The sequence below is a fragment of the Magallana gigas genome, chromosome 8 (genome assembly GCF_963853765.1).
Source record: "Magallana gigas chromosome 8, xbMagGiga1.1, whole genome shotgun sequence".
In the NCBI taxonomy this organism is placed as follows: Eukaryota; Metazoa; Mollusca; class Bivalvia; order Ostreida; family Ostreidae; genus Magallana; species Magallana gigas.
In genome coordinates, this window is record NC_088860.1 from 30,572,408 (window position 1) to 30,591,943 (window position 19,536).

General features: G+C 34.2%; 2 protein-coding genes across 4 annotated transcripts; both read right to left on the reverse strand.

Annotated features, from left to right (window-relative positions):
• Positions 1 to 4,658: 4,658 nt before the first annotated feature.
• Positions 4,659 to 9,825, reverse strand: LOC105321583 (protein fem-1 homolog C). Of its 3 annotated transcripts, XM_034473992.2 has the most exons (4): positions 9,734 to 9,750; positions 7,434 to 7,566; positions 5,933 to 7,233; positions 4,659 to 5,380 (listed from the first exon to the last, which is right to left on the reverse strand). In XM_034473992.2, exons 3-4 carry the CDS (start codon positions 7,193 to 7,195, stop codon positions 4,691 to 4,693), a joined length of 1,953 nt encoding a protein of 650 aa, XP_034329883.2. In that variant the 5' UTR covers positions 7,196 to 7,233; positions 7,434 to 7,566; positions 9,734 to 9,750; the 3' UTR covers positions 4,659 to 4,690. The 3 variants fall into 3 exon arrangements, with proteins under 3 accessions (XP_034329883.2, XP_011418266.2, XP_034329884.2); XM_011419964.3 differs by lacking the exon at positions 7,434 to 7,566 and having other exon boundaries at positions 9,734 to 9,825; XM_034473993.2 differs by lacking the exons at positions 7,434 to 7,566; positions 9,734 to 9,750 and adding an exon at positions 9,396 to 9,541.
• Positions 9,826 to 11,858: 2,033 nt separating this feature from the next.
• Positions 11,859 to 17,689, reverse strand: LOC105321666 (heme A synthase COX15). Its single transcript, XM_066069253.1, has 10 exons — positions 17,509 to 17,689; positions 16,706 to 16,777; positions 14,912 to 15,063; positions 14,411 to 14,533; positions 14,096 to 14,288; positions 13,744 to 13,911; positions 13,493 to 13,574; positions 13,094 to 13,248; positions 12,734 to 12,847; positions 11,859 to 12,582 (listed from the first exon to the last, which is right to left on the reverse strand). Exons 1-10 carry the CDS (start codon positions 17,587 to 17,589, stop codon positions 12,451 to 12,453), a joined length of 1,272 nt encoding a protein of 423 aa, XP_065925325.1. The 5' UTR covers positions 17,590 to 17,689; the 3' UTR covers positions 11,859 to 12,450.
• Between the last annotated feature and the right edge of the window lie 1,847 nt (positions 17,690 to 19,536).

Genomic DNA, 19,536 nt, shown 5'->3' on the forward strand with positions numbered 1-19,536 from the left:
GAGAAAATCTTTAAAAATCTTCTTCACCAAGAAAGCTCAAATTGGCGGGTAACCATCCTCAGATAATGTAGATTCAAGTTTGTTCAAATCATGGTCCCTGGGGGTAGGACGGGGCCACAATGGGGGATACATTTTTATACATAGAGAAAATCTCTAAAAAATCTTTTTCTCAAAACTATTAGGCCAGGAAAGCCCAAATCTGAGTGGAAGCATTTCCAAATTGTATAGATTCAAGTTTTTTTAAAATAATAGTCCAGTGGTGTGGTGAGGCCACAGTGGGGGGTAATTTTTACATAGGAATATATAGAGAAAATCTTTAAAAATCTTCTTTTTAAAGACCATTTGGCCAGAAAAGCTTTGACTTGTGTAGAGGCATCCTCGGGTAGTGTAAATTCAAAATCACAGTCCCTTGTGGTAGGGCGGGGCTGTGATGGCGGTTTGAATTTTTACATAGGAATATATAGAGAAAATCTTTAAAAATCTTCTTTTTAAAGACCATTTGGCCAGAAAAGCTTTGACTTGTGTAGAGGCATCCTCGGGTAGTGTAAATTCAAAATCACAGTCCCTTGTGGTAGGGCGGGGCTGTGATGGCGGTTAGAATTTTTACATAGGAATATATAGAGAAAATCTTTAAAAATATTCTGGGAAAGTTTTTCGGTCCAAAACTCAGTACTCAGTGTGAAAGCACAGGTTATGCAGATATAAGTTTGATGAAACCATGATACCCTAGAGAAAAGTGGGGCAACAAAATGGGGGGGGGGGTATATAGGAATAGAGAAAAATCATCTTACAGGTACAACAACAAAAGGGGCTTGGTATTTACCAAAAGAAAGAGGTGGATAAAAATTGGCAGATTTTCAATTTTTTTAGCAAGATCTACTGTACTTAGTTGTCAAGATATTTTGATACTGTAATGCTAATTTGATCAGAATTAAGGCAATTGTTGCTCAGGTGAGCGATGTGGCCCCTGGGCCTCTTGTTCATTTTGTGCTAATGGGGTTAAAAATTCAATATTTATTCAATCCCAAGTTTAATTGGTCTATGTAAAGATACTTGATTCATTTAGCTCAATTCAAATATCCAACAAATTTATGCACCTGTTAGCTGAACATGTATTTTTAGTGCAGATCTAGAGTACTTGAATGAGAACATTAACATCAACATCTATTATTGATTATTGGGATGTGGTCTAGTCTAATATGAATAGAATCTCAAAAACTAAAATAATATTAAATATATACATTTATTTGTATTTAGATAAATGAAAGTGGTTTGTGGCATTGATATACTAGATATTTGAGATCAGGGATTGGTACAATGTTACTCTTCATCAATTGAATTTTAAAGTTAAGATTACAGTTCATGAAAGATCTATAATTTTCTTAATCTGTATGTTTTATTACATGCACCGTACAAAACCGAAAATACAAATGACAATAGAAAAAGCACCTTTTTTTGGGGGGGGGGGGGGGGATATTTTTTTTTAAATTAGAATGTTAAAATTAATGAAAGAATAGCATTAAAGTTGCAATAGAAGAAATTTAAATTTTTCATTTGATCTCAGATTTCTAAAGGTTGTGGAGCAGTAATTTAATATTACATGTATATACAAAGATCATTATTAATATTGTTTAGTTGATGTTTTATTTACATGTTATTGAAATTCCAATAAATGTGTACAAGTGTATTGTACATGTCATTGTCTGATACAAGGACTTCATGTTTAGTTATTTGTAACTTGAGGAAAGCTGTCCTAAAACTTATTGATATTACATGAAACACAAACATTATATACCTATATTTACATTTTCCAGTGTCTTCGCCTGTGATAACACTATGTATCGATTTTGTACTATATAACTCATAATACAAATGACGCCAAATCGAGGCGCCAGTGGGGTTTGCTTATCTATCATTTAAATATATAATGGTACGATTGCTTAAAATTATATAAATATAAGTAATAAGGAATCATTCTTTGAATATTATGAGATGATAATTTCGGTGGGGGTGTGATCAAATCTATCATAAAGCCCTTCGGGCTTTATTGGATTTGATCACGCCCCGACTGAAATTATCACCTCATAATACTCAAAGAATGATTCCTTATTCCTTATTTAATGCAAGAAAACAAACAGTTGAGACTTAATGGTAAAATGGCTTCTTTGCTGATTAGTTGAAGTTATTTTGACATAAAAAAAAATTTGTGTTAACAACATACTGAAAAAATACCGGTATTCATCGAGTGCTTGTAGGGTGTGGATTGACCTTGAATCAATTTTCTAGGTTAAAGGTGAAGGTCATATTAGATTCTTGTCAATAGCATATTTACTCAAAGCAGAGACTTTTGCATATTTTCTCTTTCCAATGTCAAATCTGGTTCATTGCTCAACCAAAGACTGCAAATTATAAACTGCAAGGGCAGTAACCATTAGAATATTAAGTTTGGATGTCAAAGGTTAAGGTCAATGCAGTGCTTTTACAAGTTCTTCTTTAAAAGCAGACAGTATCCAATCATTGATGTAAACTGTTAAATTTTGAGTCTATATTCATTTTATATACCAGGTAATATACCGTATAAAAGCAGCTATTATAAATCTGTGTTTAATTATTAAGTTCATGCAGAATCTAATTTACATGTACATGTCTTTTTATTTTTACGAACATAGTATAAAGCATAACATACATTTTACACTTCCTCAAACAAAAATAAAGGGAATTTCTCAAACTCAAAAATAAAGGTCAAAATGCGCTTTTTGAAATTTTCTGGTGTGTAGAGACAGGTTTAATTACGGTAGAGTAAATGTAGGAAAAACAAACACTTTTACATGTTTATAAATAGACGAGTATATTTATTTAACAAGCAAATCAATCATTCAATCCATTCCAAATCTAAAATGCTGCATTTCATACCATTAAATTTATATACAAGTAATTGTATTAAATAACATACAGTGATCTGATATAACATGATACATCTGATCAGAAAACTTTGATACTACACAACTTTTGAATGCCAACTGAGTTAAAATTGGACTCCATTCATCTGGTAAATTTACCAACAACATCTTAATATTAAAACAGGACAGCTTAGTCTTAACGATAAAAAAAACTGGTAACAAAACACAAGTCTTAATTATATCTTTTAACATATTTTACAGCAAGCTGTGTGAATCGAGGCTTAATTAACCCTTTTGGTACAGGGTCTTGTAACCTTTCAATCAAGAATTTTTCACTGACAAATGGCTATTTTTGGAAAAAATGTTTAACAAATATGGGTCACTGCAAGTAAACAAAAAACAAAGTTCTATACACAATTATTGGTTATCATTTGCATATTTTTTTGTTTTACAGTTTCATCATAAAATTAATGATATCATTATTAAACACTCAGATTTTTTTAATTGAGATGTATGATTTCATGTTTTATAACAACAATCGAACAACCCCCCCCCCCCCCCTTCCACACTGTTATTTTTGAATTTTTTTTTACAGATTTTGGGATAAAACATTCAATTTTCAATTGGTAATCCGCATGCAATGAATATTAAGCCCTGCTGAATCTGAAAAAAAAAATGCACCATTTAATGACAGTGCATATAAGAGTGAATACATGGGCACAATTAGGAATATGCTTCACAAATGGGAAAATGCTTCACAACTGGGAAAATGCTTCATGATTGGGAAAATGCTTCTTATATTACTAGGTTTTATAAATTTACAAATTTTAGAATTTCATTCATATATGGTACCAGTTTATCCATACACTCAAAGCAATATCATAGCAACTGATAATCACAAGATAGCATGACCTTTTTTTTCTTCAAATTTATCAAGCAATGGTTTTGATACAAAGACGGGGAATGGTTGATACAATTACATATGCAAAAATAAATCTAGTAGGCAATGCCAAACTGGTACACAAATCATTTACAAAGTTTTTGAATGTTTATGCATACATGTATATGCAATCATTAAGTGAAAAGATTGTTGAATGCCTTAAAATGGAGATTTTGACCAATATCTCAAAAGAAGGTGCCGGTAATCGGTGCTTTAATCAAGCACATTGATTGCAATTCCATTTGTCTGTCTTACTCCGCTTGGCAATTAAATTAATGATGGCGTTAAGCTAAAAACATTTTTATATAAATCCATTTGGAAGCTAAGCTTGCTGCATAGATCACAGATTTTTATAAGAATAAATAACAAAAAAAATAAAACATTAAAAAACTCATTTTCACAACAACATGAAAATAACACCTACTACATGTACTAGTATACAATACAGAAAACAAGTCTGGCAAAACTTGCTGAATGTAATGTTTCAACGCCATGTAATGTCTAGGTTTTGCTGTGAAATAATTCCCTGTGCATGTATAAAAGTAGAAGAATCCCTGCAACTTCATTGCTTTGCGTGCAGATTAATACAATGTATAGTGCATTAGTGATTTATGATGACTCTTGGGTATTGACTCTTGTCAAATTGATATGTGCATAGTTATTAGTACAAGCCACACACCAAATCTTGTAAAAGCTTTGTGTAAAATTCCAAGTGTAAAGAGCTTCACATTGCACTTTATAGTCAAAATAAACATATTGTTCACTGTATAGAATGTCTAGTACATGTAACTCAATGTTGTTAAATATTTTTCTTTGTCCCAAATAATGCAACCCTGAAAACTAGTAGAAATTATTGGTCCATACCCACAGCTTGACCATGCATTTTTATAAACGGAATCAAAGAGGCTGGAACTTCATTCTGGAATCGGATGTTATTCTTCATGATGACTTCTGAGGCCAGGCATTGAAGACTTCTGTACTGTAATGGGAACACAGGAAGCCCCGCTGTCTGAATCAGCGTTAACGCACTCTGTCCATCGCCATTGTACACATCCACATGAGCCCCATGTCCAAGGAGACAGGCGAGGATCCCCTCATTCTGAAGTTCTGAGTATGTAAGGAACTTGATGCTGTTATGCAGAGCTGTGTTCCGTTTGTGGTCCACAGCATTTATATCTGCCCCACAATCTATCAGAATTTGCACCACAGCCAAAGAAGGAAATGGTGAAAAAAACTCCTCACTCGTGAGAGAAATTTTCGGATCCACTGACAGATGTAGCAGACTCTCCCCTTCTTGGCCCCTTGGGTTGGCGGACACAAGCTGGTGGACGACTCTCTTGAAGTTGAAGCTTTCCTCGTCGGACTGTGGAAGCTGGGAGATGAGGTGGATCATGTGGAGAGACAGCTGAAGCAGGAGCTGGAAATCCTCCACCAGGTTATTCTCCACCGTAAACTGGTCCCCTTTCTGGATGACAAGCTGTCCATCGATGATCTGCTCTGTGAGTTTGGCAAAAACATCCAAGGCATCACATAATCTTACCTGAAAAAAAAAATAAAAACTATTTCATCGTATCATTTCCTCTAATCTCAAGATTTAGCAATTTCAAAGTACGTAGACAATAACATACTTTTTCACCACCTAGTATCTGGCTCACTTTTAGAACCATTTTAACAAGATGTTTGACTTACGGTAGGGTGTAACCATCTTTTTTTTTGCATCAAAACAAGTTAAAAATGATGCTGGTTTCAAGTGAAATATACACAGATCAAAAGCCAGAAAAATCTTGTTGATTTCAAAAAGCAATGGCTAGTGGTCAAAAATAAAATAGACAGGCCTATGTCACATTGCTGTTTGATGCAACTTCCCAAAGTCCAAACTCTTGTTAGAATTGTTCTACTTTTCATCTCGGTTTCACTTTTCCAATATAATATCGTTCTTTTTAAAAGTGAGACTTAGGTTAAATTTGAGATTATCTAAGTTGCCTTAGTCTTTAGAGCCTGATGACTATGTGCTGATTATTTTTGTTTCAAATTTTTCAATTGTTTTGTCATATATACTAGTATACCAAAGGTAGAAGCAAAAAAACTATACCCTTTCATCAGTAGCATTGGACTCCAATTCTACTTGCATTTCCCAGAAAAGTTTGACCAAGGCTTGCACAGTAAACAAGCACTCCTGCTTCAAGGGATCACCTTTACTGTGCCTCAACATGTAGGCATACATCCACAGATCTACACACCGCTGGTACCGATGGCTGTCTGCATACACAGCTCCGCGATACATTAATCCAAATGTTGTATCCTTATGGTTTGGACCTAGAACGCGTTCTCTGATCAACAAGGCCTGCATGTACACGTCGTCTGCCTCTGAAAGTTTGTCCAGTTCCTCCAGATTTTGAGGTTCTTTAGCATGTTGGTAAGCATAGATGGTATTTTGGGGAATATCCTTGGTAATAATGTTCTGTGGATCTAGATATCTCAGAGTCATGGCTTTTTTCCATATCTCGATGGCTCCTGAGATTTCATGAATTTCATCCACCAGATTTGCTCCTAGAAGTTCCAGAGAGTGTATAGCATCCGTGGGTGTCTGTTCCGTATTATCCAGTATGTATCTCACAATACTGGTGTATCCCCTTAATGCAGCAGTCTGCAGAGCATCATCTCCAAACACATTTTTAGCTTTATAGTCCGAATCATATCTCAGGAGAAGTTTAACAGTCTCAAGTTGGTCTTCCCTAATGGCATAATGAAGAGCCAGGTTTCCAGAATTATCACGAGCATTCACATTGGCCCCTTTCTTAATCAAGTACTCACAAAGAAAGGGGTCTTGAACCGAGTTTATCAAGCAGGTTCCACCGTTGACGTTTGGTTTATGAAGGTCCGCACCGTGATCCACAAGAAATTTAACGATGGAAATGTTGGTCATGTAGCAGGCTGACCTAACAGGGGTGGACTGAGTATCAGAAGGACTGTTGATTTCAGCACCATGCTGCACTAATGTCTTCACAACCTCTATATGGTTTGCTACTGCCGCACACCAGAGCGGAGTGACGACATGGCGAGAATGGTCTTGTTCTACTTCATAAATCCCCCGCTGTTCAATATCAGCATAGCACTCCTCTAACAGATAATTCACAATGTGTACCAGTCCCTTCAGACAAGCTGTGAACAGGGGGGCATTGCCGATGATCTTATGGGCAACAATACGCCTTCGTTGGTCTTTGTTGAATTTCCGAAGAGTTGCTTTCAGTTTATTCAACTTGTCCTCCTGAATACAGTTATGAACTATGGACGCATACCACGACACATCCACATCATCTGTCCTCATGGATGTACAGCTTGTCAATGCCATCATTTCCAATAAATGCTCTCTCTCATTGTAACTACAGAAACCTATAAAGAAGAAATCATGAATACAATTTACTTGATTTTAGGGGGGATAAACGAGTCTTAATTTATATAGAATATTCTTTATTTATACTCTGTCCAAAGATATCCTCAATTCACACTTTCCCTAATAAATCAATAATCATAAATTCAATAATCATAAATAAAAATGATGATCATTATTACATGTAAGTATGGAAAATTACCACAATTTCTCCTTTGAAATGCCCCCTCTTCTGCTTTACTGGTATCAATACACAGTTAAAAATAAAGGAGTCTACTGGCTTTTTGCACTGAATAATACCCAGAAAACTGTGAGGTATAATGATCTAGTGACTTCTGCATGGAGAAAAGATAAATTATCAACATTTTCCATTATAAATCTCTGTAAGAAATTTTCTTTCTCATGATATTTTTCAAGTGAAATGATAATGTATGTATTAATGAAGATATCTTTTTTCCCTTTCATCAATTTCTTCTTTTATAGGAATGTGTATTTTTGATAGAATCAAGCAAATGTGACGGAAACATCAACTAAAGTCTGTCCCAAGATATTTTTTGCTGCACATTTGGATGATTTTTAATAAAATTACACATACCTGTGAAAGAAGTGAAATTTAAATCAATGAAAGGGAAAAGGAATATGTGCGGTACGGTCAAATATCTGCCCCCGATTTCAACCAGTTTTTAAATAGTATGGTATAAAAATAAAATCTTCACAAATCATTGTATAGAGGATGCCTATAACTTTAATCTTGATTTTAGGCATCATTGCTCATTCGCTGTTTATCTATGAAGTCACCATGACCTAATTCCCGTAAATTTGCAAACTAATGAAAATATTCTCATTTTTGCTCTATATTTTGCATTCAGAAGTATAGAGCGCAGGTCTGCTTAAGTGCGATTTTAACATATGTTTTTCTTCAGATAGTTATACACATTATACTAAAAAATGGTACTTGAGCAAGCCTGCGCTCGGTGTTTCCCAGTCGAAAAACCATTGGAAAACGCCCATATTTTGCTACAAAACATCAATTTATCAATATAATGCAATATTCATCAGGTCATCACTACACTATGACCTCACTGTGGTGATAACCTTTTACACCTTTATTTCCAATATGATTTTAACTATCTATCACCATATTTTTAAAGCTCTTTCTAAAACTTTGATTTTGGGGGCAAAAAATGCATAAAACCGCACACAGTCCTTTCCAAGATAATTTCATTCATACATTATCATTTTTCACTTGTAAAAATTCACAGGAACGAAAACAGATTTCCTACAGAGACTCGAAATGGGGAATGTTGACATCTTTTCCCCATTTGGAAGTCACTTGGAATATCTCTCACAATTTATCAACGTTATCATCCAGGCTTAACTATGGTTGATGCAATGCAAAATCCCCGTAGACTTTCTATTTTTAGCCGTGTATTGAAACCTGAGAAGCTAGAGGGGGCGTTTCAAAAGGGAACTCTTGTGATTTTTTCAAACTATTGAATGAACATCGTCTATATCAAGAAGTATTTATAAATATCGAATAATTTCAAAAAATATGCGGCAAAAATATATTGGGACAGACTATAGGACAGACTATATAATTAATTAAGAAATGAACTCAATGTCTACCCAAGTTATACTCGTATAACCTGGGTTGGGGCAATTTACGCTTTATAATCCGCGAAGCGGATTATAAAAAAGTGTAAATTGCTCCAACCCAGGTTATACGAGTATAACTTGGGTAGATATTGAGTTCATTCCTTATAATTTAATTTTCTGGAATTTGCTGTACAAATTGAGTCCGTTTTACTTTTAAAAATGATATAAATCTGTTCAAAATTCAAACGTAACGTCAAGTGAATTAGTACGTTGGTGCATTGTGACGTGTCTTGTGACGTGCAAACCAGGTTATACAAATTTAACTAAATTTTTCTATCCAATCAAATGCCGCGTTACAACCAGAATTAAATTATTTGTATATATATGTATACATTCAAATTAATGTATCAACATCATAAATAAGCACAAACTAAAAAGATTTATAACGTTCCTGCGTATGCAAACAACATGCATATAGATCTAATTTCATACAAATGTACACGAGAACCATCAGAGACTTAGATCTTCACATTTATATTATAAAATTGAGTGTATTTTCAAAACATACCGTCACAAATAAACAAATCCTAGATATCAGTTTGATCGTCAAAAACTTCAGATTCAGATTAGTTTAAAGAGAATGTTTTATCTATGTGAGACTTTCTGTTTGCACGTTTGTTTACTCGTTAATTTTTTTATTATCATGCTTCCGTTTTAAGATCATTTTCCGTCCGAATTTTCTCCTTAAAAACACACTTTCTAGTTTATCTCATCGGGTTTTCTGAGACATCTAAATCTTAATACATGTCTTCATGACTCTTTAAATAATCTTCAGATATTAGTCTTACGTTTAATTATGGTGATTTTTCCTTTTAAATCTATTCTTTAAAAAAATAAATCACGTACCTTGCAACTCCGACTTTTTCTGTCGACAGATGGCGCTACGTGGATAACTGCAGGGCCGTGTGGCGGGAGTTTATGAATATGAAACTGCTTGCGTATCATATGAACATGAAAAGATTATGCTCTCTCTCTCTCTCTCTCTCTCTCTCTCTCTCTCTCTCTCAGATCAAGAAGACTCCCTAACAAACAAACAAAATCCACAGAAAAAAAGCATGGGACCCCCCCCCCCTTTTCCCGACAAAGAAAATGCAAGGTATGCTAATTTTAGGTTAAGATAAACAGAGGCGGATCCAGCAATTTGGAAAAGGGGGGTTCCATTTAAAATCAATATGTGCAAAATTCATCATTTGTCAATAAACAAGGACTTTTTGAACGTTTTCAGTGCGTTATACAACTGTATTTAATTAATAAACATTTATCTCATCACTATCCTATCTATTTCACATCTATTTCAATATCAGAGTGCACTGCATTATTGAGCGTTTTGGCGTTTTGGTTTAGGTAAGGAGGATATGCATAATATCTAGCCTTAAGAAACCTATTAGTTTCCAGCAATGAGAAAGTGCGTCTATGCTTGATAGAAAAGAAACAATAAGAAACAAAAAATAACTCAGACTAATTGAGACAAACTATTATAAAAATGGATATTTTGGTAATTTCTTTTATGTCTTTGATGTTTTTAAATTCTGAACTATTTATCAATTTTGATTTCTATCGATTGCCTTCTTAAATAAAGGTCTAAATGATAGGATGTGACAAAAGAATGGGGATAATTTATCTGCTGAAAAGATGGTACGTGTTTAATACAATGGTAAAAGCAATTGTCGTCACAGGGAACTTGATGTGACCTCTGTAATGAGTGCGCTAACATCATCCGGCACTAGTACAGATGCGATCATATTTAGAAAAGTTGTGCATTTTCACAATGGTTAACTCCTTACAAGGTATTTTTGTAACAGAATTTCTGATTCTTAGAAACAAAACAATACGAAATTCTTTAAATAAGCAATTTTAAAAGCATTTATTTGAGATAATTACGGTACATGTATTTCTATTATAAGTGGGAAAAATTGCCTTTAGATAGGCATTAGACGTTTTAAAAAAATTTATATGTCCCAGAGAAAGGGGGGGTTCCGACCCCCGGAACCCCCCCCCTGGATCCGCCAATGATAAATGATAGCTGTTTAATGCAAATATCTATCAAAAGCTGACTGGAAAACACAGATCTACTTCTAAAATATTTTACAAGTTGTAGAATGAAACCAAAAAAGATCGTCTGGAAAACATAACAGTAGATCTAAATTTAAAACACATTTTACAAGTTGTAAAATGAAACCCAAAAGTTTATCTGGTATTCATATTTTATCAGCAGATTAAAAAAAAAAAACCCAGGTGTACATGCATAAAAGACTAAATCAGGACACACATAGCCCTCTACATACCCTGTATTTAAAATCACTGCCTGCACTGCACATATTGTGTTTGAGCTATGCACAGTCTAGGTAATCTCAGCAAAGATTCAGCTCAACTTGATATTTATAGTGTGACCGTCAGACTGGTTCTAATACCGCCACCAGATAGCTCAGTTGGTAGAGCACCTGACAAGAGATTCAGGGGGCTCGGTTTCAAATCCCGGTCTGGTCCGTCATAATTTCTCCCATCCCGTTACATTAGAATAACCCCTCCACTAGATTTGGTGAAGGTGCATCAGTCCAAATATCAAGCAGAGCCAAATCTCTCCAAGGATTACAGTCTTGGGAAATAAAACTTTGAGGCTCAGTACTGCAATGCTCCTTCTAGCTCTAGCCAACCAATATATTGGCCATTTTAAATATGGTATTTTGAAGTTACGTTAAACATAGAATTAAGTTTAGGCCACCTAAATATTACAAACCATTGCCTTTTAATAACAACACATAAAATTAATCTACATTTTTGTTCTAAATTTGTTCTTTCTTCATGGAGTTGTAGGGCATCTAGTGGAATCTACAGAAACATCGTAATCACAAGATGTATTCTATCCAATGACAGAGCATTTTCATAGTGTCTCTCTCTCTCTCTCTCTCTCTCTCTCTCTTTTGCACACTTAGCCCTTCAGCTGGTGTGGGGCTAAAAAAAGAACACAACAGAAGAGTACTATTTATTAAATTCACAACTTGTAATCAAGCTACATGTATAAGCATATTGACAGTACTTGGTACTCCTTGCTTCACTAGGTATATCACAGTATCAGCACATATTCTCATCATCCATCACAGTTACTGTAAATTCCTAATTAAACGCGAGGAATTAATATCCGCGTAAAATCGCGAGAAGTCCGTCTCGCGAATTTTAAAATCTCGCTTTTAATTTTGGGACACATGTTAACAACATGAAAGTAAGATAAAATTTCGGCATTCGCGATTTTATGTTCTCGCGATTTGATGGTAAATCGTTGAATCGCGGAATTAAGTACTCGCGTAAAATAAGGAATCTACAGTACCCAGTATACCATACAACAATCATCATGCTTTTGTTTTTGGTTTGAGTTTTTTTTTTTTTCATAACAATGACATATTGAACAAATCTTAAGCAATATATCTGAGTATAAGCCATGAAGCCAAAAATCTCCACAAAAGTGTCTGAAAATTAACAATTTTAAGCACAGGGAGTCAGAATGGGTTTACTCGTTCTGGTCAGTACAAATACATCTTGTTTCATTGTCAAAAAGTTCAAGTAACTCATTTCGGGAGTCTGCGGAATTCATGAGTCAGCCAGACGGCAAAACTGAGAAGGACTAAAGAACCCGACTGGTGGGTGGCCGCTAGGGGGGTGGGGACGTACATCAGCAGGGTAGATATACCCAAGGAAGCCTGAAACAGACGAAGGATTCATCCATAAAATCATGTAGACATATATTTACAGGATGGTGTTTTAAAGAAATGAAGAGGCAGTAAGAGATGAAGTCACAGCAATGATATACAGGTATGGCACACAGTCATTGGTAGGGAGAATCTTTAATACCTGCAAAAGGCCCATGCCTAATAAGGCATTAACTGCCATTCTCATCCTGGGGGGTAGTGGCGCCTTCCTGCTCATGTACCAGAATGCAGCAATCAAAAGGATGGTACTCTCAGCCTAAAAATGTACAAAATCAAAGAATGTTTTTCATTTAAATTGCATTAGTATTTGTTTTGATATTTATGAAAATATACTGAAAAACAAATCTAACAGAAACAAAGCATGTCTTTCAACACAGAACAGCTTATCAGCAGTTGTAATATAAGGTTTAAAATAATGCTATAAGGGCAATACCCCTCCCATATTATCTACTTCCTGAGCCCCTAATAAAATAAATCATATGATCTGTCAAACAATGCATACCAAATGTCTGTGATCAAATTGCACTGTGGTTGGATTTTCAAAGAAATTTTTCCATGTAGGTGAGAATGCAAGGAGGTCACTAGGAATCCATCTGTCGGCCATTTTGGGCCAGGAATTGTAGGTTAGTCCTGCATCAAGTCCCGCTACGAAGGCACCTGTCATTAATGTGATAGCATGTAATAATTACAAACATTGAGTTTTATTTCCATTCCCAGACCCACAAGAATACAAGTGTCTGTATAATCTGTATTAAACAATTTGTGTAGAATACAGAGTAAACATGTTTTATTTCATATATTTTACATAAATTCATTCAGAAATTGCACACTTGGTACCACTGTTTTATGATATTGTTACATAGACATCAATTTTAAGGTCAAATAAGTTGCACATATTTACCTGATATTGCAGTGACGAAGGTGAGTCCCTTTATACTGTGGGCCATTATTCTGAGTCTCCTCATCTGGGACGTATTTGGTAGCTGAAGATACATACAAACAATTCTTGTTACTGCAGTCATATAGCTCTCTATTTTTCAAAGATCAACATTTGGGCATATGCAAGTTTTGCTATTGTGATTTATTCTAGTTGCCAGCTTCAGTTAAGTATATATGATAGTAATAAACAATAGATGAGTAAGATCTACTCACATTGTTGATGGGTATGAACTGGGTCAGTCCTTGCCAGAGGAACATGGAGTAGAGGATGAAGGCTGAGCCCAGGTGGGCGGCCAGTCGGTACTGACTGACCCTGGGGACGTCTGTGGGGAGGGGCTGTTGCTGTAGTCCACTCTTCACCATGTACCATCCCAGAAATCCCTGAAGAATAATATATAACCTTTCTTATTTGTTTCTTTCATCAATAAATGTCTTCTTTTTATACCTCTTTATTACTGAGTACATTTTATCTGCTAATTTTTTTTCATAAATATATGATAAAATTATTCCAATTATACAAATAATGAATTTCTTAAATATTCATCGGCAAATTCATAAATCTTACTTGAAAGCCTAGGAGAGCCGCATTTCCCGCTAGGCGGAATTTAAGGCTTCTGTTGACCCATCCCTTGCTGAGGAAGAAAGCAGCTGGGACTAAGAAAGCCACACCTATCATACGGCCCCACATCCTGTGGCCATACTCCATGTAATAAATAAACTTAAAATCTGACAGGGTGAAATCACGCTCCTTTATGATGCTGGAATAAAGATAAGACAACAAAACAATTCATTATAATGTATACTAAGCATTTCTCACAAAAGAAATATTCTAAAGGAAAATATGTAGCATATCTGCTTCCATGATTATGTTGCAACCTACTGTTGGTATTCTGGATACTGCTTGTATCTCTCAAACTCTTCCTCCCATTCTTGTTGGCTCCTGGGAGGCTTCATGTCTTTTAACAACTGCCAGTCCACCATGGAAAGTCCAGATTCTGTAAGTCTACGGAGGATGGAGGGTAGTAATATAAATGAATGTACTGAATCTCCTACTAGATGAAATGTTCAATCCCTGGGATTTCATCAGCTAAATATTGTAGATAAATTGACTAGATTCCTTATTCAATGCAAGTACCGTTTACACATAATGAATTCCGCAATCCCACCTTTTTTGTTAAATTGGGAGAACATATAATTGCCAGTGCTTACTTTTTGTTGTGATTTCATAAAGTGTACAACTATAAAATAGAATATATTAAAAATAGTATCAATATTTTCAGAATCCATGTGAGCACAGCTTCTCATGTTCTCCAGTAGGAAATGTACTGAGAACTAATTTTAAACAAGTTACAGTATACGAATTTTGGCTTAATTTAATTACCTTGTGACCCCTCCCAGTATCACAGCACCAAAGCACATGCCAGCACAGCCGAACAACCACGCCCCAATGATTTTCTGCTGCCGGCTAAATGGAGCTGTAGCAGCATCTGTTGTGGTTCCTCTGGTTGGCTGAATGACCTTTATACTGAGACCCTTGAAGCATATAAAAGAGCATTTTAAATTTTTTTTAAATCAGTCATTGATTATAAAATTTTAAGACCATGGAACATTAACCGGCAAGAATGGAAATATACAGATTACGTCAATTTCAACTGTTACAGTCAAAACATTTGATAAGGGCGGGAACAAATTGACGCGAACGTTTGAGAAAACATTAGATTGAAACTGTAGTTTAAGGAAGTGTATTTTCAATCCACCTCAGCATTTCTAACTTGCTACTTAAGTTAAAACAATTTATTTAGTAACAGCAAAGCGATTGAAAAGCATTTTATTTCATCAATAAGTATATAATCACTAATCAGCAAATATGAGAAGATCCCAGTTCGGAAGAGATTATACACAAGTGACAAGTCAAAGCATAGTCTGATGACTTTAGAGAATCAGTCGTCACAAGTCTGCAATCAAGTGGGGCTAATGTTGAAACTGGGTTTATTCCCAGAGGGGAATAACTCAAATTCCGATTTAATATATTAAAATTATACCCAGATATTATATACTGTTCGCAATGTACCATATGTGGTATATCGCTTGAGTTGAACAGACTGTTTTTCCTAGTAAAAAGCTTGCTGCAAAATGTAGATCTACATGAAAATTTGAGTTGACATGCAGTGAAATCCATTCAATGCTTTACAGAATATATGTCCTCACTTATTTGCTTACAATAAATCTGAACTGAAAATCTTTGAAACATCGTCATCAGCTCCAAAAAATGAAGAGGTGTGGTTTGTTTATATACATGTAAAATTATGAATAATGGCAACTCGATCTGTACATAAATTTTACAATCTGAGGTCGATTAGTGTGTTTGAGAGAAAGTCAGCGGCAAGTAAAGTGTCACCATCAGTAGTAAATATTGTCTGATGAATATTGAGGTACATGTAGTAAAATTAATGTTTCTACAGACTGAGTGAGCTACAAAATAAGGTTAATCACACATCAGTCCAAAATTGAACATGTTTGTACCGTAAATTTCAAGTTATTGTGTAAAACACATGCATGCGCACTTGTGGAAGTAAATGTGCAACTGTTCAGTTGAAATTCAATAAAATGCAATTTTTGTAATATTCATAGTCAGTATCTGTTGTGAATTCTTTGTTTTACCAAAATAAATACTGCCTCAGTTTAAATTGATGTGTTAAAAATAATTGAATTTATCGATGAAGCATTATTCTGAAAAATGTAATGGGGAACCTGTTTAAACAGCATGTTTTTAACAATTGTTTACACCATTAAAAAAAAAGAAGCGATTATTTTGAGAACTTTTGGTCAATCATTACAGTGTTTTACTCTTTGCAGTGGCAGTTGGGGGGGGGGATGCATAAATTATCAGTACTGCATAAGCAGGAAAGAATGGGCGGGTACAAAATCGGCCAAATAAAATGCCTCTGTTATAAACTGCAACCTATGATTTGACCAGTTTAACTGTTCAATCAAATTGTGGCATCACTAATCATAGTACATCACTTTATTGGCAGAAGTGTATACTCTCAAGGCATATATGCAATATTAAACATTTTCGTGAACATAAATATTGATAAAACATGCTAAGTTGGGATTCTCATATATTTCATATTTAATCAATACTTAAGTAAATATAATGTAAATAAAATATTACCTTATTTTTCTTTAAGACTTTGGATATCTGTTTGTTCCATGTTGAAAAATTACATCTAGGTGATGTTAAATTCTGTGGGAAAAAACAATATATTCTTAATGCAATCCAGTCATTTAAAAGATTCATTTGATTACAAATGCATTTGGTTAAAATAATATTCCATGTGTAAGGGGTTTTTTTTTGGTAGACCATTGCTGATACCAAGATTGAATATGAAATCAAAATGTGAATTATTATCTTTATCCAATCTCAAATCCATGTTCTATTTGTATTAAGGTCTAGCTCATTTAGATACTATCCTGATAGTAAGAGTTGTTTAAACAGCTTTTAACTCCTGCATTCTTATATAAAGTAAGCAGATGCAAAGGTTGTTATTTTATTTTACTGCAATTGACAGTTTCAATATTAAAGTATCAGAAATCGATGTCAGAAGATTATGTATATGGGTATCTACAAATTGCATGCTTAAACATTCTTAATGATTGATAGATTGGTTCTTTAGTTTACAAGAGCAAATAAAACATTATATTTAAACAACCTAAGTAATCAATGACATATGAAAATTTCAATAATAGCCTAAACATTACCTTGCGTAATGCTGGCTATTTGTATTGTTTCAAAAATAGGTTGCCATAAAAAGTATATTCAATACGCAATTTAAAAATAAAAAGAGTGGAGATATTACGTAAGTTTTCTTTATTTTTCAACGTTATTCTGTTTAAATGGCATGCATATAAAATAACTTTACTGTATTTTTTTAATTAAGTAAAACTCACAAATTTAAAATAAGATACCACACTTGCCTTCAAATGTTTGGTGCATGACAATATATTCCGATTGCTTGAAAAGCATAATTTTCTAACGGAAATCAGGGATGTCATCATATTTCAACACAGACTTTAAAATATAATGCAAAGACGAAATGACTTTTTCATAAGATCATGTTGCGTAAATCACTAATACTTTGGTCCGTGTAGGTTTAGAGCTATGGAAAATATACCAAAATTGCTTTAAAAAAACGTATATGAGATTTTGTATCTTAAAACTAAATGGCGGATATGGAGATGGAAAGAAGCTTTTTTTCCGCATTGGTAAAAATTCTTGCTTCTATTTGAGACTATTTGAAATGCCTCACTGAAGTATTGTAAACAATGAAAACGGAACTAAGATTTTTTTTTTCAGATGGTGTAATATTTTCAAAGTCCATTATTGTTTCTCTTGTTAAGATTTCTGATAAGGCCCACCCCACCCCACTATTTGAAATCGATGTTACTTACGTAGTTTATGTTGTATGAAATGCACGTTAATATTTGAAATTCATAAAATTATATATCTCATTTTAATTTAATTCTTTAATCTACTAAGAAGATGGGTGGATAAGGCGTGAATGCCCATTCACGGTCGGACAAACTACTGAAAAATTAAAATATCAATAAATCTTATATTTTAAAAAAAAAATTATTTAAAACAATATATATTTAACATATCATTGATTTTAAACCTATTTTGTATCCCAACAATTGAACGTTTTGAAAAAATAATACAAGTCCGTAAATTCGTGGCCAAAGTCAAACATAATATTTAACTTGCCTGTTGCATCTGAAATGGCTCAGTGGTTAGAGTTCCTGATATAAGCTAACCTTATACCGGTATATCTAGTTTTTTTTTCGAAATGGGTTCGATTCCACCAAAATTTCAGACAATATTTTTCTTTATCTTTTGTTAAATATATTAAAAACTGAATGTAGTTAGAAATCGTGCTTTTGCAAACTTGTATTATAATATATTTGAATAGATTTAATTGGGGAAAAATAACTTATTTTTTCACGACTAAACCGAATGGACATTTGCGCCATCTTATTCCCCCATCTTCTCTCAAACACTAGAGACATGTATGTGTAAGCTAACATGTCATTTGAGGAGTTACAGTATAGTGAGTTGATAGAGCTTAAACACCAACAATTAAGAGATGATTTTCAATGATTGGAAATTCCTGTTACAAATATCTCAAATTCATCGATACAATTTCTGCATGGCACATCGACGATCTTCTTAGACACTACTGTATATACATATACATGTGTAAAGGAGATGAACACGTAATGGTCGGGGCGTGATCAAATTTATCATAAAGCCCTTCGGGATTTATTGGATTTTTAAAATCACGCCCCGACCAAAATTATCACCTCACAATAATCAAAGAACGATAAAATTCCTTAAGGAAATTCAAATTAGGGTGTTCTATATATAGAAAAGATGCTAGTAAAAAGGCTTTTTGACATACAATTTTGACCGATAATTCTAATGAGGTTATCTAGGGTTTAAACGTATTTTATTGCATTCTTATTACAAGTTCTAGAATCTGTATACCAACCTCTCCCTAAGTAATACTTTTTAAAACATGTCTCGTTGACAGCAAATCTATTATACGAGGGTCAATCAAAAAATACGAATACAATGTGGATGTCTATCATATATTTTTCATGAAAGTCATACTTAACAGATTAATCTGTGCACCAACATTTATGTTATTGATCGAAGTTTTAGTCCATTTGATGAAATGGTATTTTTGTTACCCCTTTTTAAAAACAACATGTTTTGTCACCACGGCGCACGGTAATGTTCAAAACATGACGTCAAGATTAAACACGCACAATTTATAGATATACCCCGTCTTTATATCACGCGTAGTCTCTTGTGACTTTCTCCTTACAATTTTAAATGGCACTGAACCACTTAACATCTTATTTGCACACATTTGTTCGAGAATCATAAGTTAGTTCCTAAAAGTTTTCATTTTCTAACCGTGTATCTCTTAGTTTAGAGTAAGG

Coding starts and splice junctions, on each gene's coding strand:
- LOC105321583 (XM_011419964.3), bottom strand. CDS start 7,195: ATGATGGCATTGACAAGCTGTACATCCATGAGGACAGATGATGTGGAT. Junction 5,381..5,932: donor CCAATGCTACTGATGAAAGG/GTATAGTTTTTT, acceptor TTTTTTTTTCAG/GTAAGATTATGTGATGCCTT.
- LOC105321666 (XM_066069253.1), bottom strand. CDS start 17,589: ATGATGACATCCCTGATTTCCGTTAGAAAATTATGCTTTTCAAGCAAT. Junction 14,289..14,410: donor CAGTATCCAGAATACCAACA/GTAGGTTGCAAC, acceptor TCTTTATTCCAG/CATCATAAAGGAGCGTGATT. Junction 13,575..13,743: donor AGTTCATACCCATCAACAAT/GTGAGTAGATCT, acceptor ATGTATCTTCAG/CTACCAAATACGTCCCAGAT.